General features: G+C 44.5%; 1 protein-coding gene across 1 annotated transcript in view; it reads right to left on the reverse strand.

Moving 5' to 3' along the window:
• Positions 1 to 21,961, reverse strand: part of LOC140406324 (nuclear factor of activated T-cells, cytoplasmic 2-like) — a gene marked incomplete at its 3' end in the record, with an annotated part of 137,945 nt that overhangs the window by 56,012 nt on the left and 59,972 nt on the right. Inside the window, exon 4 of the mRNA XM_072494442.1 lies at positions 1,407 to 1,462. Within this exon, the coding sequence (XP_072350543.1) occupies positions 1,407 to 1,462 (56 nt within the window). The remainder of the gene's footprint in view (positions 1 to 1,406; positions 1,463 to 21,961) is intronic.

Genomic DNA, 21,961 nt, shown 5'->3' on the forward strand with positions numbered 1-21,961 from the left:
CTGCAATAAAACTAATTACACTCTACAGTGGAATACGATTATGTTTTATCATTACTGACATTTCTATTTAAATACACATAACTTTGTTCCTCATACCGATGCTATATATAGTGACACCATTTCACCAATGTGTGCTTTAATTGATTTAAAAACATCGCAATATAAGTAATCATTCTTCACAGAATTATTGATCAATGTAATTTCACAAAAACCTAAAATATTGGCCTTGCAATGTACATGAAAAAACAATTTGCCTAAAAGTATGTTCATACATTTTTTAAACTTCATCAGACCAGTTTTTGTTGCTTGTCCTGCCTTTAGAGAACTAAATCATTCAACTTGCTGATATAAAAACCATCAATTGTCCTAACCCACCCTGCTTGCATTAGGCAATGCTGAGGATTTAAACTTGTGTTGACAGATAGAGAGCTGGTGTAGGCCAGTGAGGATAGGAGTAATGGATGTGCAAGGCTTGGCGCAGGACTAGATATGGGCACTGAATTTTGAAAAAATTGAAATTCATGGAAGCAGCGGCCAACAGGAGGAACATCAGATGAATCAATCCAAAAGTGTCAAAGCATCTCCTAATATTAGGTTCTTCAATCAGGCACTGAGTGCCTTTGAACAAGGGAACCCCCCTGGGAGCCCACAAGCAATCTCGTATGGGTTTGCTTGTTGTGCTCTCTGCAGGTCCCTTGCCTGCCACCGGGTTAATACCAGTTGTGGCAGATTGATGCCCATTAATTACCCACTTAAGAGCCTCAATTGGAGGTGAGGTAGGAAGGTCAACCACAGGCCATTCAGTGATGAATTTAATCCGGGTGGAGGCAGGAAGGTGGCGGGGTCCCTACTCAGCTTAATCCGCAATTAAATGTCCCTGCCACCAAACTTGCCATGAGAGAGAGCACTGAACTCCACCCTAGATGAGAGACAAGTTGTCTTGACAGATGGTGGTGGGGGTCGTGGGAGGTTGTGCAGAAATAGAATCGCTGGAAAATGGAATCTGTGCATGCAGACGATCTATGATGACAACAAAATAGTAAAATGTATGCACAAGTCCTCAAAAGGTTTAATATTCTACATTAAATGCCTATTTAGCTAGAAAACAGCATTGTTTCAATCTTGCTAAAATCAAATTACCTCTGATGTGTAAGTGTGCATCTTTTTGGTCAATTCTGAATCTGCTTTATTCCTGACAAATACTGTTTTTGTTGCTGGCAATTCAATAGAAATATCTTTATTTAAAATATAAAACACTGCATCAGCAAATTCTCATTAGTTTCTGACACATTTGTAGGAGTTACAAGGGTTAATAATATTTATCTAAATTTTAAAGTATTAATGGGAAGTCCTTTCCCCAACAGATTCTTACTTGAGATAGAAAATGATTTCAGCTTTATACTTACAGGCTGGCTTTTATCTTTATCCACTGTTGCCTCTACCTCCCATATCTGTTGTCCATCTGAAAGAAATATTTGAGCACCATTAAGGGTGAATAATCAAAAATAATTAAAATGTCAGTGTTTATGGAATTAGCACTAATCAGTTTCAAATATGAGAGTTGATGCTTTTGGGTGTATTCTTAAGAGACACAACATTATTAATAGAATCTACCAATGCAAAAATCAGGTGAATTTTTCCACTCGGATGTACAATATCATTGTTGTGTTATTTGAATATTACATACCACCTAATAAAGCAAATGGATCCAGAGAATATTAAATGTGTGAAGAAACCATTTCTCATTAAATAGGACTGCTTCAAAAACAGTAATTTGCAAAAACGACAATTTAAAGTGGCAGTTGCCTTTTATCCCTACCTCCATCAGTCTAATATTTTAATTTGCATTGTAAAATTTACAGTTGGTTTTCCAATACCATTGTGTGAATTTTACAAATGGGGTTGCCACATCAAAATAAACCTACCTTTTTTCTTAAAAACATGGGTTACGGTTGGAACCAGTAAAGTTGCAGCTCCAGCGGTAGGACACCCTGATGATGATGCCATGATGCAAAGTCATGCTATCATCAGGCATGCCACTGTCTTTGCAGTAAGATTGATGTGACAGCATGACATATCATACCATAGATATGCACTGATCGAAATGCAATGAGAGCTTTGAGCAGGCACTATGTGTTGCATACCAGCAATGCAGGAGGTTTATCAAAAACTGATTGCATATTACAAAGGTAAGCGCTGCAAAATATTACAATGTGCTTAGTTTTTCAAAGTCTGCACTGGAATATAAAGGAACCAAGAAGATATTTTTTTTCCTCTTAAGAATTCCTGATGCTTGGATTCAAGAAATCTTGGGGTTCCTGCTGAGTACATGAGATCTGAGGGTAACCGGCAGTGCAAATATCCTCTGATGGAAGTAATTCTGCACTACGAATGAGCATACATTGCAAGTAAAACCAATGGCACCATTTAATCATCTATCACAGAATCACACAATTGTTACGACACAGAGGACCCATTGTGTCAGCACCAGCTCTCCTAATGAGAAGAATGACTTAGTGCCATTCTCCTGCCTTTTTCCCGTACCCCTGCACATCAAATTATCATCTAATGCCCTCTTGAATGCCTCGATCGCATCTGCCTCCACCACACTTCCAGGCAATGCATTCCAGACTCAAACCACTCATTGCGTGAAAAATACTTTTCTCACACCACCTTATCTTCTTTTGCAAATCACTTTAAACCTGTGCCTACTCATTCTTTATCCTGTTACAAGTGGGGACACTTTCTCCCTATATACTCAGTCCAGCCCCTTCATGATTTCAAGCATCTCCATCAAATCTATATCTGTCATTTGGAATCAAAATAAAGAGTGGTGTAACACAAAATCCCAGTGTGTCAGGCTATGTTAAATTTTTAGTAGGGCCTCATTATAATTATGGGCATGGAATCAGTGCTGGCCATTCTAATCATTAGCAGAAAGCTTGCTGGAGGAGGCTGGTGGGGGAAAATTGGGAGAGAAATGAAGTGCCTCTGTTGCCACTTGAAGGTAGCTTGCACCTCTTAAAGGGAAGGTATAGGGCAGGTTAGGAAAGCAAGAAAAGTGTTTGGAAGAGATGCAGATAGGCTACTGATTGGAGGCCATGGTTCAGACAGTAGATAGGAGGAGAGAGAACCTATTATCCCTAGAGGACAGGGATCCATCCAAGTAACTTTGCCCCCACCAATGGGAAGAGGTCAATGTAGGAGTTCAGTTCCCAAGACAAGGCTGCAATGCTGAAAGTAATTCAATGACTTCACCACTAAAGTCAACTGTTCTTTTACTCTCTGCTTCCACACAGTATTACCTTCTATAACCTTTCTTCACTCTATTGCAATGATTGTACCATATTTTGCATATGGCTGAGGCAACCCCATTCCATAAAAGTGTCCTACAAATGTGAATGTTTTAATTACTGTTTAACATCCATCTGCATGCACCCTGGACAACAATGAAGGAGTCTTATCCAATATGGTAGACTGCACAGTACTGGAACTTTATGCCTGTGAAACAGATGTGGTACCAATGGTTTTCTAGACAACTATTTACAGATGCAAAACCAAAGTTTTCGTATTCACGCTGTAGTTGAAAAGATTTCTAATCTTTATAATCTTTATTATTGTCACATGTAGGCTTACATTAACACTGCAATGAAGTTACTGTGAAAATCCCCTAGTCGCCACATTCCGGCACCTGTTCGGGTACACAGAGGGAGAATTCAAAATATCCAATTCACCGAACAAGCACATCTTTCGAGACTTGTGGGAGGAAACTGGGGCATTCGGAGGAAACCCACACAGACACAAGGAGAGCATGCAGACTCCGCACAGACAGTGACCCAAGCGGGAACCGAACCTGGGACCCTAGCGCCGTGAAGCAACAGTGCTAGCCACTGCGCTACCATGCCAAAATCATCTATTGGTCTGGGTTTTCATCGAGTCTGGATGGCTTGAGAGCCCTTTAAATTGTTGGCCGGGACCATTTCCAGGATTCTTGATCCCACTCATGAGAGTTCTGAGTTTTTTGGGGGTGTACTGTTTTAAGGGCGCAGACTGGTTCAGGTAAATTCCCACATCCTGCTCTCCAAACCTGGCCGGCTCCTTTGCACAAATAGGCATGTCCTCCACAATTTACATGGAATCAGGTCGAGTTTTCAATGGGTCATGGTCCACAACACATTAGAAGTGTTGTGAACAATCGTCTTCATGGGGGGACCTTTTAAAAGGTAAGTTCAAAAAGGTACTCCTCATATCTCCATGCCAAAGTATGCCCCCTGAACAACCCTTATGGCTTCCATGCTCCCGTGTCAAGCTATGCCACTCACCCACCTGCTCTTGTCCTTGATGCCACCATGCCGAGTTATGTGCTTCCATCCACCCCATGGCCTCACATGCCTCCTATGCTAATATATACCCTGCAAAAACTCCTATGTCCTCTCAGGCCCCCGATGCTAAGGTATGTCCCCCCAAAACCCCTGTATCACGTTTTACTCACCATGCTAGCGATGGCACTTCCAAACCCATTCATTGACTAAATACTGTGTAGAACCAATGAACCCTAAAGTGACGTCAGATGTCATAAATCATCCATTCACCTGAGGAAGGAACAGTGCTCCGAAAGCTAGTGTTTGAAACAAACCTGTTGGACTTTAACCTGGTGTTGTAAGACTTCTTACTGTGCTCACCCCAGTCCAACACCGGCATCTCCATATCGTAATAAATCAAAGCTTTCAAAAAAGTAATTTATTGATAACTTTACACTTTCCCCAAAAAATCTCCTATTTACTTCAGCCCAATAAAAGTGTCAGTCACCTAGAGCATTCAAAGTGTCAATAGCTGAAACTGCAAGAACTCAAACCTCTTTGTCCGGTGTAAATAAACATTGTGAAATCAACAGTATAGATCAAAGAGCCATAGTGGCCAATCAAGCAATGTTTTTTCTGGAGGAACTGTCTAATAGACTTCTGTACTCTCAGCCAAGTCTCATTCTTTATTCTTGGCTAAGGACCCAGAGAGCCATTAGTAATCGTTTGTTGTGCATATCTTGGCATGAATGGCATGCGAGGCCATATGTGGTGATTTGGGGCCATGAGGTGGCATGGGGAGAGGTCAGGGCTCGAGAGCCTTTAATGAGACTGGGATAAAGTCCAAAGGCACTGAGGTGGGCCTTTGAAATAACTTGCCCCTGCAGATTGAACACTGTGGTTGCCTCCAAACCTTTTCCCTGATTGACTTGGCTGATTCTAGCCTGCACCCCAACAATAAAAATCCTCTTTGCAAGCATTTTTTCCCATGGAGGATGGGCCAAGCCAGGAATCTTCCCAACTACTGATACTTGCCTCGCGGATGAAAATTCAGGCCAGTGCATCAAATGAAGCACTTCACAGAGTTCAACGGACATATATATTACAAAAGCCTTGAATTTGGGCTCTTCAAGTATTAGTTCCAAACAATTAACTACAGCTGCCTGTGTGAAATTCCTTAGCCTGCTATATTTAGAGGAGAAATTAATTTGAGAAAATTAAGTTTCATCTTTTGCACAATAATGGCCAAAGAGCTCAATTTTAAGGCAAAGGTGTTTAGAAAAAGATTGCATCAGACAGATTTGATAAACGGAGGATTTGAATTACAAAAGTGATGCTGCAACTTTGTTTTGTGCTGCCCAAGTGGAAGATTGAATGCAATGTTCAATCCAATATTCTCTTATTAATATGCTTTGAGTTAAGAATACCATTTATGTTGGATCCTGTTGTCCTACATGCGTTTTGTTAAGTGGAGCAGGCTTTTCATAGAATCACTACAATGCAGAATGAGGCCATTTGGTCCATCGCATCTGCACTGACACTTCAAAAGACTACCCCACCTAGGCCCAATCCCTTGCCCTGAAACCCCATCCTAAGGGGCAATTTAGCAAGGCCAATCCACCTAACCTGCACATCTTTGGACTGTGGGAGGAAACTGGAGCACCCGGAGGAAACCCACACAGACACGGGGAGAACGTGCAGACCCCACACAGACAGCTACATAGACATAGACATAGAATTTACAGTGCAGAAGGAGGCCATTCGGCCCATCGAGTCTGCACCGGCTCTTGGAAAGAGCACCCTACCAAAGGTCCAAACCTCCACCCTATCCCCATAACCCAGTAACCCCACCTAATCCCCATAACCCAGTAACCCCACCCTACACTAAGGGCAATTTTGGACACTAAGGACAATTTATCATGGCCAATCCACCTAACCCGCACATCTTTGGACTGTGGGAGGAAACCGGAGCACCCGGAGGAAACCCACGCACACACGGGGAGGATGTGCAGACTCCGCACAGACAGTGACCCAAGCCGGGAATCGAACCTGGGATCCTGGAGCTGTGAAGCAATTGTGCTAACCACCATGTTACCGTGCTGCCCTCGGAATCAAAATGAAGGGAAATTTTACTGACTCACATTTATTCAGAATGTTGTACTTTCAATTCCTGCAAACCCGTACTTTATTTCACAAAATGATTGACTGAAATAGAAAATCCAAACGGTTCTGAATGATAACGTTATCCTAATGTAAGATATGCTGCATTGAAGCTGGTTCTAATTCTTTTTACAAAAAGTCCCATACAATGACTCATTTCTAATTATTCACCACATGCCGTATATTTTAAGAAACTGTAATTATAGTTACATTTGGTATTTTTGAAAACATTTGATTTTCTTTTTTGGCTAGAGAGGATTCCACTCAAATCAATACCAAACTGAAAGTGCAGCCATTCAGAGAGGAGCAGGGCCTCACATCCTCATTTTCAAACAAAGTCTCTAATTTTATATTCACATTTGGGAAAGCATGAAGCAAAAGACTGATCTTCTGAGACTCTTCCAGCAGCCTGGAGCCATGTGGGAGGTTGCAGGCCCAATTCGCTGAGCGCTACATTTTGTGACATATAGTATTGTGGGATAGAATGAGTCTGCGCTACACGCAAGCACAAGCCTCATTAACATTATACAACGATTAAAACCAGGTCCTCCGAGCAAAATCCCACGATTTCAAGCAAGATTCAATTCACAGCTGGCACCTCACCCATATAAAATATTTACACATCAGGAGACCTGGGATCTGGTGTGCTCAAGTAAGCTGACCGCAGTTTGAGTCATTGAAAAAAGTGCTCATTTTGCACTTTGCATTAGGTAAGTTTGCTGTCCAGTCTGCCATTTTATGTTATATCCATCAGCAACACTGCATTTTGAAAAATTATTCTCCACCGCACTACCATTAGAACCAAATATATTGACAAGGATGATAAGTACAAAAGGCATTACTCCAAGATATGTCATAGAATGATAGAAGTTTGCAGTTTTGAACGAGACCATTCAGCCCATCATCTTTCTCTGCTGGCAATTTGCTAGAGCAATCCAGAACAAATCCCTCTGTCATACTCTTTCTCCCTTGCTTTGTATCTGTCTCAGCTTGGAGCTTGAAATATGTTTCCAATCTTCACTTAAAAAGACAATGGTTTCTGTCTCAACCACTCCCTGTGGGAAAGCAGTCAATGCTCCAACAACTCTCCATATAAAGAAACTGCTCCCACCCTCTCTTCTCTCTCTGTTAATAATAATTTTAATTTGGTGACCACCCCCAACCCCGACCTCCCATCGCTGAGTCCTCAACCACACAAAATATGTTTTCCTTGTTTACTTTATGATCAACTCTTCCAACATCTCCACAGATCTTCCATCCATAGCATGATATCCTTCACAATGGCGCCAGAGAGGTAACATAACATTTTGAATTGTGCCATGGCTGCTAACGTTGTCTATGCCCTACCTATAAAATCTCCCACTCCTAATACTATTAATAATATTCTTGTCGTCTTCCAACACTTCCTGCTCCACCCTAAACCACAATTTCACCTAATGCCTTGCTCGATAACATCGCAATGTTTCTCAGTCCCGACTTACTCTGAGGCATTATCACTGCCAACTCATACTTTCCAGCACTGATAGAAATAAGTAAAGGGACTTGCATTTGGACAGCATTTTTCATGACCTTGAGACATCCCAAAGTGCTTTAGAGACAGCAAAATATTTTTCAAAATGTAGTCACTGGTGCAGTGTAGGAAACGCCGCAGTCAGTCTACACACAGTAAGCTCCCACAGATGGTGTGATGTGGTAATGGCGGGACAATGTGTATTTTGTGATGTTTGTTAAGGGATAAATATTGTCCAGGACACTGGGGAGAACTCCTTCATCAAAATAGTGGCCGTGGGATCTTTGGCATCCACCTGGGAGGGCAAAAAGGATCTTGTTTCAACATCTCATTTGGAAGGCAGTACCTCTGACGGTGCAGTGCTGAAGTGACAGCCTTTGATATTTTGATCAAACTCCATTTACTCACTTGCACACCACTATCAAACACAAGTTCTCTCTGCTTTATCCAAATTAGTTGCTCCAAGATTACATTACTGTGCATGGAAAGGGAAATGGAGTGAAAAGACTATTTAAGAAACAGTTTTTTTGAATTTCCAGCATATCTGCTGCCCTTGAAAGATGAATATCCATTTCTTTCAGTCACCTTTGAAGTGGCATTCACAATATTCTTGTGAAGCTCTGAAATATACATATTTATTGAACAGATACTGATTTAACATCTGCCAATTTCAGAGCAGCATGAATGCACAGGCCCAGATTCTTGTCCAGAGGTCAAACTGTCCAGACTCAGGAGATTACCCAGCACAGCGGACCCAACATTTAAGAATGTCCACCCACAGTTTGGATTTTCAGTCGGGGATAACAGTGGAGGTAGGCTGAAATAGTGTGGAGGTTGCTGGGTATGGAGGCAGGCAGGGCACAAGGCCTGCCTCTGTGCTTCGACGCTATCTAATTTAGTAAAAGAAAATCACAGCCCCCACCCCCCACACACAGCCCTTATCTCCCCATCCATGACAACCTATGCCAAGCCAAGCCCCCTCCAACTCTCATGGCCTGGAAAGCTGCTATGATAACACAAACCCCTCCAGCCCCCATGGTCCTGCATATCCCCAGTGCTAACTTAGTGTCAGCTCATGCCAACCCATGAACCTCACCCATCAGCCTTTGCCCTTACCCCCTCTTGCTAACTCACCTAATGTACTTGGACAGTTCTTCGACAGCTTTTACACATACTTGACAGCTTTGACAGCTGGACAGTTCTTCAGCAGTTCTTTGACAGATGTAGGGTTCCAATTAGTTTGTACACAAAAAAATGCATAATCATGTTCAGTTTTAACAATCACAAACTGTGCCTTACCTCTTCCATAGTGGTCTGAGATACTATCCAAAGGGGTACCTTACCTCTCCAAAGGGCTATCAAAACAAACTCACCAAGTTAAGACCTCCGCTTACCTGTTCTTAATGCATACTCCTGGAGTATCAATCTTACTTCATTGGAAGGAGCTGGTGATTTAAATGACATGCATGATCCTTGGACTGGCTTTACTCCCACCTCTGTGAAGGTGGGAAATGCTGGTTTGGGAGCAGGACTTAGAAATTTCAGCTAGTTGCAGGATTTTCACCATGACAGAGAGCCTTCCTGTTGTGGATTAAATCTGAGCCATTGTGTTTGTTCTTACTGCCCACTTAGCAGGATTTTCCCTGTGACAGAGAGTGTTCCCGTCATAGCGAAAATCTGAGCCAGTGCGTTTGTTGGTACTTATTCTGGTTTCCATTTAGGACTAGGATTATTCTCTGCCTGTATACTTAAACACATCTGCAGAGTTCTGTATACTGGCCTTCAATCATTATCCTTTGGTCATTTAAATTTTTTAAAAATGTTTAGTGTTCAGGAGATTACCTGAAAAGTTCACAATTTAGTTGATCACTAACTGCCATTATAGTGCAATCAGTGCAAAGCCAAAGAATGACTGCCATCTACAGATAGTCTCACCCTATTAAAAAAATATTGCATTTAATAACTTTTGCACAGATGAACCACTTACTTAATAACAATGCAATATGAGGCTTGCTTCATGCGAGTGGAAAATTAATCTTGATTACTCCAATGGAAAATGCCTCATTAATTAAAAATCACCTCAGTAAAATTGCCTCATTAGATAGGGTTATAAAGACTTCCCTCTGAATGATGTGATAGAGTGGATGAAAGTTTTATTTCAAATAATGACACAAGCTACTCCATATAAAGTGGAAGCTATTACAAGTACATAAAGATTAATTGGATCTGCTGGACAGTGTATTAGTTTATTGTCCTCTCAACTCCATGACCTGGATTTAAATCCAACCCAAGTTGAAGTAATTTTTATGCCTCCTGCAAAGATCCTGATTGAAATAACTTAATCCATTTAAATTATGTTCTTGTGGGTGAGAATTCATGGGCGAGATTCTCCGACCCCCCGCTGTGTCGGAGAATCGCCGGGGGCTGGCGTGAATCACGCCTCCGCCGGTTGCCGAATTCTCCGGCACCGGATATTCGGCGGGGCGGGAATCGGGCCGCGCTGGTTGGCGGGCCCCCCCCCCCCTGCGATTCTCCGGCCCGGATGGGCCGAAGTCCCGCTGCTAAAATGCCTGTTCCGCCGGCGTAGATTAAACCACCTACCTTACCGGCGGAACAAGCCAGCGCAGGCGGGCTCCGGGGTCCTGGGGGGGCGCGAGGCAATCTGGCCCCGGGGGGGCCCCACGGTGGCCTGGCCCGCGATCGGGGCCCACTGATCCGCGGGCGGGCCTGTGCCGTGGGGGCACTCTTTTCCTTCCGCCTTTGCCACGGTCTCCACCATGGTGGAGGCGGAAGAGACTGCCTCCACTGCGCATGCGCGGGAATGCCGTCAGCGGCCGCTAACGCTCCCGCGCATGCGCCGCCCGGAGATGTCATTTCCGCGTCAGCTGGCGGGGCACCAAAGGCCTTTTCCGCCAGCTGGCGGGGTGGAAATTAGTCCGGCGCGGGCCTAGCCCCTTAAGGTTGGTGCTCAGCCCCCAAGATGCGGAGCATTCCGCACCTTTGGGGCGGCGCGATGCCCGACTGATTTGCGCCGTTTTGGGCGCCAGCCGGCGGACATTGCGCCGATACCGGAGAATTTTGCCCCATAGCTCTAATTGACAGAGAATTGGCAGTTTAACATATTTATTTTGGTGCAGTTCGCATGATCTGAAAATGGTTTATAGCACATCGGTGTGGAGAAGGCAAACTCTTACACCCTATTTAATCTCTGACATATACAAAAAACCCGAGCTTGTTTGGCGCTGTTAATGGATGATGTAAATTACAACAGTTCCGCAGCACCGACGTTCCTGAAACGCATGAATGCGGGGGAAAATCCAAAGGTGAATGAGGCATTTATTAGAAATAACTGGGGCTTCGGAATAGTGCAATTAAGGTTAAGTTAGAATTAAAGGTCAATAATCCACTGCCATTGATTAGTGATCAAATCAGAATCTTGTTGAAGAATTATGGCTGGAAACCTATAGCAAGTGGGAGCAAAGGTTTTGATCATTTCGCCGAATTATCCTGTTTTGCTGGAAATCCAAGATGGGTTTTGTTAACCAATGAATTGTTGCAACAAATGTTTACTTTTGCAGAAGCCATTGGCCCTAACAGGCTAAAAGATTATTCATAAGAATACCTATTGTTACAAGTTAAACTATGCTGCCTTCCATTTTTTGGGCAGAGATTTAATGTTATCCAACCACAACAAAGGCTGCGTTGAATTGAAAACCAACACTAAACCAGGGATTCCCTTCAGATTGAATCACTGAGCAGTTGTGGAATGGCCTTCAATTCCTTCGACTGCAAGATGAGGCACCCCATTAGGTCTTTAGAGAACAATGTCTCTCCCTTCTGAAATGTGTTTCAGTACAATAGATTCCATTCAAATGAACAATCGACTGGCCCAAATGATCTCAGAATTGACTCATTGGGAATCTATGCTGAAATGTTAGTGCACTGCATCGCACCATTTCCAGCTTACTACAATTCACTGTAGCTTGCTGTATTTTTGTTGGAAATCAGTAGAATACTCTCACTGCAGCAGCTCTGAGTGATGCAGTGTAAATGCTGGTGAGTTCCAACATGTCTCAGAACAACATCCACGTCAACGTATTAAGCCCGCAGGCATGTACCGTTGCGGCCGTGAGCTTTCGAAACCATGCAACCCAAAGCACGTGGGTCAATGCCATGCAGTTCCTGAGGTCATCAGATTTCAGCCCACTTACTGCCAAGGCATTCGCAAACCAGAACACTATTCAGTCCATCAACATGTGTATACGGCAATTAACTTTTTATACTGAAAAGCATTCCTTTTTATCAACATTTAAAAGGTGTTCCTGTTCCCTTTTTGCATCAAAACAATTTAGAATGAACTAAAATCCAAAGTAAGAAAAAGTAATACAAACCATAAAGCCTGACCCATCCAATGTCCACATATGATTATTCTGACACTGACATCCCACCCCATTACCCCTTACTTTAAGAAATACGAAAGATTAATTCTACACATACGTGCTATTAGTGAGAAACCCTTCACACAACCAGTGCGTATGAGAAAATTATGGGTGTGGCAACTGAAATCCGGCCATTAATTTCAATAAACATGGGAAGCCCACTCACATTAATGCAGCAGTTAGCTCTGGCATATACTTGCTAAATGACCCACTGCATGGTTTTCCCAAAAGTAATAACGCCAGTAATACCCCGATAACTTGCAATTTCTTCACTCAATGCTTATTAAATAATAGACTGTCCCTGCTGTCAGCACCAGCCTCTCAGCAAGTGGCTATCCAAGCTGTAACAACCTATTCTTGCACAACTAAATTCACTCTTTCAATCTCATTGATTATGCAATCAACACATTTATCAATCCTGGCTGTCGATGTAAGCTTTTTGGGATGAGAAAGAGAGTCCCAGCATAAAGGGCTAACAGATTGAGCCCAATTTGTCTTCTAAGTGAGACTTCTAAGAAACAACATTATTTTTCCCTCAGCATTGCCTACATTTAGGTAAACAGTCGACATCATGCCAGAAAAAATATTAAATCATTTGTTTACAAAAGTAACAAATTAATGTTTAAATATCAAGGGCGGGATCCTCTGGTCTCCGACGCCGGAATCGCGTTCGCGATCAGCCGGAGAATCCCCATTTGCGCCGAAATCGGGGGCAGCGCCGCTTTTGCGATGCTCCGCCCTCTCCAAAACACTGCTCCGCTTTTGCGATGCTCCGCCCCTGATGGGCCGAGTTGCCGATGGCGTGGGACACGTGTCCAATTTTTTTTGGGGGGAACCCAGCATGGCAGCTTCGGACTGAGTCCAGCGCCGCCACAGTCGGGTGAGAGGCGTTCCACGGGCAGATGACGCTTTGGCGGGGGCTGGGGGCACTGGTGGGGGGTGGTTCGGGGGTGGCGAGCATGGTCAAAGGGGGGCATTATTTGGCAGGCCGGGTCCACACGCAGCTACCGCCATATTGCACAGCGCGGCCGCTGCCGCCACCGTGCGCATTTGCGACCACGGACCCGGCAATTCTCCGGCCGTATCCGCAGCTAAAGCCAGAGGCTCTATGCTGCATGCCTGCTAGCCCCCCACCAAATGGAGGATCGGTGGAGCCACTGTTCCCATGCCGGCGTTAGCACATAGTCTCCCAAACCTATTTTGATATTTTTTAAGATATTATTTGTTTTGAGCTATAGGCCTTCCATGAGATTTTTTTCACCTTCAGTATCTTGTTGGGAAAAAGGGGCGGAGAATCGCCGGGGGCTGGCATGAATCCCGCCCCTGCCGTGTCCCGAATTCTCCGCCACCAGAGATTCAGCGGGGCGGGAATTGCGCTGTGCAGGTCGGCGGGCCCACCCCCGGCGATTCTCCGGCGCGCGATGGGCCGAAGTCCCGCCGCTGTCAACCCTGGCCCGCCGGCGTGGATTAAACCTCCTTTTGAACGGTGGGACAAGGCGGCGCGGGCAGGCTCCAGGGTCCTGCGGGGGGAGCGCGGGGCGATCTGGCCCCGGGGGAGTGCCCCCACGGTGGCCTGGCCCGCGATCGTGGCCCACCGATCGGCGGGCGGGCCTCTGCCGTGTGGGCACTCTTTTTCTTCCGCCTTCGCCATGGTCTTCACTATGGCGGAGGCGGAAGAGACCCCCTCCCCTGCGCATGCGCGGGGATGCCTTGAGCGGCCGCTGACGCTCCCGCACATGTGTCGCCCGGCAAAGACCTTTCGGCGCCGGCTGGCGTGGTGCCAAAAGCCTTTCCCGCCAGCCGGCGGAGCGGAAACCACTCTGGCGCAGGCCTAGTCCCTCAAGGTGAGGGCTTGGCCCCTAAATGTGCGGAGAATTCCACACCTTTGGGGCGGCCCGACGCCGGAGTGGTTCCCGCCACTCTATTACGCCGGAACCCCCCGCCCCGCCGGGTAGGGGAGAATCCCGCCCCAGGTCTTTCTAATATTTGTATTGCGGTTTGTAAATGTTGCACTTAATGTCCACTTGCAGCTCGGATTTTTGGCGGGGTGGGGTGGGAGGTTGAATGGCTTTTAAAAGGGCCAGGGCTGGCAACCTTGGAACCAGTGCAGAGGCTGCCAAGAGCAGAATTGGGCTGGGCACAAGGCCTGCCTCTGTGTCCTGGCACTATGTTTAAGTGAACAGAGCAGAAAACAAAAAATGTCTCTTTAGCCCTCACCCCCTCACTTCCCCCACACTCCCTATGCCACATCCATGCCAATCGATAGCTACCACCTCCCCCCCCCCACTGCCCCTCACACCCAGGAGTTTATTCAGATGAGCAAGGGCATAAGTGATAGATGGGCATGATTTAGTGACGGACAGGATATCTCCAGCAAAGTTTAGAAGTTTATGAAGGAAGAATGATGGGAGGCAACATGGAGGACACTGAAGCCAAGTCCAGAAGTGATGGAGGCATGCATAAGGGTTTCAGTGTGAGGCAGCAGAGGTACAGGTAAATGTGGCTAATGATGCAAAGCAAAATCTAGTGCGAGAAGTCTTGGTGTCAGGATAAGCTGGTCATTTAGGATTGAGAGTAGGAAAAATGTCATCAGTGCAGGAATTCCTCAAGACAGTCAGCTGCTTCATCGATGATGTTTGCTCCATCATCATCATCTGTAATGTGTTGTTCTAACAAATAATTTTACATTGCATTTTAACAATGCAGTTTTTCTAGTCTTTAGTTATATTTGTACTTCCTCATACCAGGCAAAATCCTAGGGAATCTTTGTTTTATTCTCTCAAAGACTTTGATGGCCTTCTTATGTGGGGAGCCACACTGCACACAATACTCTTGGAGATCTTATCAAGGCTTTATAAAGGTCATTATTATCTCTTGGTTTTTATCTTCCATGCATCTTGTGATAAAACCATTATCTCTTTAAAACAAATATCCTCCAGTTTTGTCTCATTTATTTTTGAATGGGTGCTACACTGGCCACACTCCAGTCCTCCAGCACATATCCACACTCAATACTGCCCAGAAATACATAGGCTGGAATTTTCTGCCCGTTGGGATTCTCTTTTCCCATCGGTAATGCATCCCTGCCGGCGGGTTTCCCAGCGATGTGGCTTCAATGGGAAATCCAATTGTCGAGCGGCAGGAGTAGAGAATCCCAACGACTGGAGCGCCACCTAGAAACACACGGCTGGGGGAACCAGAGAATCCCGCCCAGAATTTCTAGAGCCATGGCAATTTCGTCCCTCATCTCTCTCAGGATTCTCTGATATATTCCATCAGGCCTTGGGGCCTCGCTTTTCTTTTGCCATCTAAAAATGTATCAATCATCTTCCTTTCCACTCATAAATTCCCACATGTGCCATGTTCAGGTAGGCCTCTTTTAGTTGGCATGTGTGCGTGGTCATGCAAAAGAATTTAAAAGGACTGCATGCTTAAATCACCTACACACTGCAAAAAAACATTAGCGGGTAATTGGTCTCCACTTTTTAAGGATTCTCCTCTTCTGCAATATAAGTAGTGATTGTACAAAGTCCTGATTAAATAGCTTCCCCATTTTTTTGCTAATCTACAAATTGCAAATCCTCTTCTCTGAGGTCCCATCTCACTTTTAATGATTTTATTTTTATTGATATATTTGTGAAATACTTTCTCCTTTGATTTTTAAAGGCCTTTCCCCTCAGACACTTTCTTAGCCTTCCTTATTCTACTCCTAACTTCTTCTTATTTTCTCATATTTTCCCTTAGTATATTATCATTATTATTCCTATTATATTCTTGTTCTTTTTCATCAATTTAATTCATTTTTATCCTCATGATTTATCTACTTTATTCTAAAACAGCTTGTGGCTTTTTTTTCTCTTTGGAATATGCTTATTCAGTATCTTTCACAATCCATTTAAAAGAAACAGCCCTGAGCTGCGATATCTTCTTGGATCTCACCTCAGCTAACTTATCCCCCATTGTTCAAAAGTCTGAACTAATCAGTCTGTTTTTCCAATGTTTGAACTGATTTTGTCCCTTTCTGTTTGGACCTTAATCCTCTCCATATTGTGGTCACTACTTCCAAAGCACTAACCCACATTTTGGTCTTCCAACCTGATATATTTTTATTAATCATTACCAGATCCAGCAATAGCTCCATGTTCGTCCAAGTGTTCAAAAATACAGTAGGATGAACAATCACTTAATATTATATACGTGTGAGGTGGATACACAGGCTTCTTACAAGATTTAACATGCAGCAAACATCTTGAACGTAAATTTCCTTGCTCTGGAGAAAATAATCGCAATTCCAAAAGAGGTGTCATCAATTGGGTCAACCCATTCCCACCAACAAAATCCCCAAATAGCAATACTTCGAATTCTAAAATGAAGTCACACCTTTTTAAAACATTTTTTTCTACAAGGAAAACAATCAGGGTGGTCAATTTAATACTGGCAAGCTGCATCTTTGAAGGAACCAATTTGGATCTCATCTCACAGAAGCTTTTCTCCCTATCCATTACAATATGCATAATTTACTATCATTTGCAGTTAAAAGCTTTGCGGATCAAACCTAGATTCACCTCAGGCTTATTTTTAGGTTTGCAATCCACACTTTGCCGAGCTGAAATTAAAAGTTTGCTCAAGATACACTCTGTTGCGCTGGAAATTGAAAACTTCAAAAGTGGCACCATCTTTTCTCAATTTAGTGACTGGATTTTCCCATGGGCTCCTGGAGCCTGACGTCAGGGCCAAATGGGGTCTCACACCTGACAAAGCAATTTTCCAGGAGGTAGACTGCTAATTGGCTGCCTCCGCAATTGCCGTCTTATTAAGGGGAAGGGGCAGGGGGACTGTGAGCTCGCAACGTTGCAAGCCCAATCACAAGGCTGGAGCTACAGAGCAATGTCAACTTCATTCGGAGGAGTGGGTACAATTAAGGCAGGTCGAGGACTACCAGGGCACTTCAAAATGGAGACATACTCAGTTGTGTGGAAACAAATAAAAAATTATGAAGGCCAAAGCCTTGGAGCAGAGGAGAAAAACACACACACATTCTAATACTACACACATGCACCATTCGAGACCACTAATCTAAAGGAGAGGGGCCCCCCAAAGATGATGGCCCAGAAATGGCTGGAAAATAATACTGAATCCCCAGACATCAATCGTGCCTAAAATTAAACAGCAGTTTGTAACAAAGAAGCGATATGCCAGAGTTCTGCTTTGCCACAAATTGCTGGACAATTTGCGCTGTTACCGTATTAACCTTAACAGGACCCCCAGCAATTACAATTCAGCACGAGCTTCCTTATCTTGCATCAAGAAATTGCTGCACTTACATCATTAATACAAATTAATCCCACTGCAGTCATTTAGAGTTGGGAACTCATTCCTGAAGGACCCTGTCATTAACATGATTTATTGTTGTGACACACAACTCAACATTGGAGACACAGAAAGGGAATGAGGAAACTATAGACTCTCACTCCCACATGTAGTAAGTAGTTCCTAGAGGTTGAGAATTTTAAATATTAATTTATTTTAATGTTTCCTTTCTGTCTTGTTCTCTCTATCTTAATACACTTTTTTTATTTTCCCTCTATTTTACTGTACCAGATTTGACAGAAATTCACTGTATCTTCTTCTCTGGTATTCAGATTGTTTCCTTCCCTGATATCTTTTCGGGACTCCCCGATGACTAAGTCCAAAAAGTTTATTTCTTACTCACAGTAAGTCCACACAGTGGTGAAAAGCACATCTAGGCCCAGCCGGGACCGCCCGAAGATGCCGGCTTCCTTCTGATTTGGCTTTTATCTCGGAGAATTAAGTGTTGCCAATTTCCAGCTGAGCACTTCAAAATCACTCAGGTGTGAAGGGGAGGGTGATTGGAATGAACTTCAGTCTCTTTGAAGTGGTTGATGTTTAGAAACATTGTGGTTAGAGCACCTCAGAGTTACTCAACCCTGATGGAAGATGAATGAAACCAGGCTGACAGCAATGTGTGTGTGGAAGCTGTCAATCACAGCCCAGTAAGGGGAATGAATGAATGGCTTTAAGCTCAAAGAACTGGGGGGTTTAAAAACAGGCTACTGGTTTCTCTTTCTAAGCACTGTCACGTGGTGCTTCCTGTGTCTCAGCCCACAGGTGTATTGCCCAGGTGAGTGTTACAAGAGTTATGTTTTTAAACTGTGTCTGTCTGGACTGCTCACTAGCTTCCAGACAGGGTCTCTTTTCTGGGGGGCTTCCTCACAGGTTTCTCTTTTCTGGGAGGTCTGTGGAGGGTCTCTTTATTTAGGAGGTCTCTGGGGGTCCTTTTATTTAGAGGGTCTAGGGGGGTCTCTTTATTTAGGGGGTCTCTGCGTGGCAGGTGGGTGTCTGGTGGGGGTGGGGTGGGCTGGTATTGCATTGTGGGCAGGGAGAGTTCCCTCCGATGGTCTTTGGGGCAACTCCCTTCAGGAATTACCCCCTTGGCCCACCACGTCAGGGCCGCTGGGAAATACCTATAGTAAATCGCACCCATGTGATTCCTGGCCCAGAAGACTGGAGAATCATGCAGGCCAGAGAATATGGTGCCCGACCAGCAGGGGGCCAGAACATGGCATTTGATTTGGCATGGGATGCAGACCTCGATTTTGGCTGGATGCCCGATTGTCCTCCCGATCGCCTTTCGAGTTTGTGGCGTCGTGAGGCAGAGAATCCCGTCCAATATTTAATTTTCCCTACTCTTCGCCATGGAACATGAAATATGAGTCTGTACATTTTTAAAATTCATTTCAATTATTTAAAATCAGGGTATTCACAAATGGTGTATTTTCAATTGTATTAAATAAATTGCAGCAGGTTACCCTCATACGTCAAGATTTTTTTTAATAAAGGAAATATTTTTAAAAGATATGTTCTAAAAAGGTGACCAATTGAGTAGGCGAATGGACGATATTACTTTGGAAATGTGCAAATAAATATGAGCAGAAGCCTGAGCCAGCCTCGATTTTTAACTGGCGCTTCAGTGCAGTACTGTGGGAATGCTGTACAGTCCAAGGTGCCGTCTTTCGGACAAGACATTAAACTGAGGCCGCATCAGTCTCCCATGGCAGTATTTTGAAGAACAGCAGGGTTCTTCAATGCAAGACCAGCCCATCCCACCCTCACCAGACACCCACCACAACCACCCAGAGATCCCTAAATAAAGAGACCACCCCCAGATCCTCTAAATAAAATGACCCCTGAGAGACCTCCTAAATAAAGAGTTTGTGTTTCTTGGCCGTAGGTTTATCCCTCAATCAACATCACAAGCAAACAGACTATCCCATTGTTGTTTATGGGAGTTTGCTGTGCACCAATCTGCTGCCGTATTTCCTATGTTACACCAATGACTCTACTTTAAAAGTAATTAGATGACAGTAAAGTGCTTTGAGACATACAGCGACTTTTCTTTCTTTCAGAATCTGAGGCAAAAAAAATTAATTTAGAAAACTAGCAGAATTTGAATGCAATTTGCTTTGGATTGCAGACTGCGCCAAAAGTGAAAACGTGAGGCCATATGATAAGGTTTATAAGCGGGATTCTCCGGCCTACCAGCCACGTGTTTCTCAGAGGAAGGAGGCGGTGGGCCACTTCGTTGGTCGCGGAAGGACTCTCTGCTCCCACGCTGTCAATAGGATTTCCCATTGAAGCCGCCCCATGCCACGAGGAAACCAGTGGGCGGGAGTGCGCTGCCAGCAGAACCAGAGCATCCTGTCGCCAAGCAACAGCCGGAGAATTCTGGCCTATATTGGATTTATACATGTAAATCTTTTACAAGTCTCCCAGTTTAAAAAACATTTTTTTATTCTCTTTTGTCTAAATATATGAATAGAAAGAGACAATAATAATAATCTTTATTGTCATGAGTCTGTTAGTGATAGTAACTCCACTTACACAAAGGCCAAGATTTTACAGTCCTTCCCGCCAGTGGGATCTTCCAGTCCCGCTGCTGACGACCCCCTGCGGTGCATTCCCCGGCAGAGGAGATTGTGGGGCATGCAAAACCCTGAAGACATAGGCAGGATCAGAAGATCCCACTGCCGGCCAATGGCAGGCCGCCACTCCTTCCAGAAAATACGCTGCGGGGGGGTCTGGAAAATCCCACCCACAGTAATTAACAGTGAGTTGGTCAACAAGACAAAAAAGCTGTAAAATCAGTCATTTTAAAAAAATTATAAAGAAATCAACGGCAAACCAGAAGTCACGTCACTTGTGTGAAATTGTGCTACTTAAAAATAGTGGCCGGGATTCTCCCTTTTTGGGACTAAGTCCCCATGCCGGCAGGAAAACCAGCGCCAATCACTCTGGCGTCAACAGCCCCCGAAAGTTCACGCATGCGCCGAAGGGCCGGCGTGATCGCGCGTATGCGCGGAATGGCCTGTGTGAATCCACGTATGCGCAGGCCAGCCGGCGTATTTTGGCACATGCGCAGGGGGTTCTCTTCTCTGCGCCGGCCATGGCAGAGCCCTTCGGTGGGACCCGATTGCAGGCCAGGCCACCGTGGGGCCCCCCAGGGTCAGATCCCCCCCGCGCCCTTCCGAGGACGGCCCCCGCCGACTTACCTGCCAGTTCCCACCTGTATGTGAGTTGAGTGATTCACGCCGGCGGGACTGGCCAATAATGGACGGCCGCTCGGCATATCGGGGCCCAGAGAATCGCCAGGGGGGGGCCGCTGCCAAGGGCCCCGTCCGGCGTGGCTGGAATCCCGCCCCCGCCCAAAAGCCGGCACCGGAGAATATGGCAGTCAGGGCGGCGGGGCGGGATTCGCGTCGTCCCCCCGGGGATTCTCCGACCCGGCGGGAGGTCGGAGAATCCCGCCCAGTGTTCATCAAAAACTAAAAATGATTAGATCCAAATGGAAAGAAACAGGCGTAAAATAAATATTGGTTTTAGTTATTGAAAAAAAAGAGCCCGCTTCTGAAAGTAGTCATACATTTGTGTTTCTTTAAGCTTACATTGAACAAGCTACATCAAGATTACCAGTCAGAATTCATGCACCTTAAAACTCGAGAATTACATCGAGAATTCATTACTCACTGCTGAATAGGGAATTCCAGAACTTTGTGCCAGTTTTTTGGCTGATTTGCACCTTTCCATTTATAAAGATCAGACCGCAACATCATATTGTTTTATTTATTAAAAAAATACTCCATAAAAATGCAAGAAGGCAGAACAGTCTTCAAAGGTAAACTATAAACAGTGCCCCGCTGCTATCACAGCACCATACAAAGACGACAGCCAGTGAAAACCTGACAGAGGTAGTTGCCCATATTAATTAAAGAGCTAAAAAGCTATAAAGTTCCAGATTGTTTCTGTTAGTAGGGAAATCAACCAAAATTCCTACAAACTCTGCCTTTCATAGAATTATTTGTATTTGGTCATTCATTTAACTCCATGATGTTCACAGAGTTATACTGCAACGTAGTTGGGTTAAACTAAGTGTCCCCAGCTCATTGATTTACACTGGAAATTCAGACAACAATAATTCTTGCACAAACACCAAAATGCACTAACTCCAAGATAAGATTGGTTGCAAGAGGCAA

Source organism: Scyliorhinus torazame, unplaced genomic scaffold, assembly GCF_047496885.1.
Source record: "Scyliorhinus torazame isolate Kashiwa2021f unplaced genomic scaffold, sScyTor2.1 scaffold_482, whole genome shotgun sequence".
Taxonomy (NCBI): Eukaryota; Metazoa; Chordata; class Chondrichthyes; order Carcharhiniformes; family Scyliorhinidae; genus Scyliorhinus; species Scyliorhinus torazame.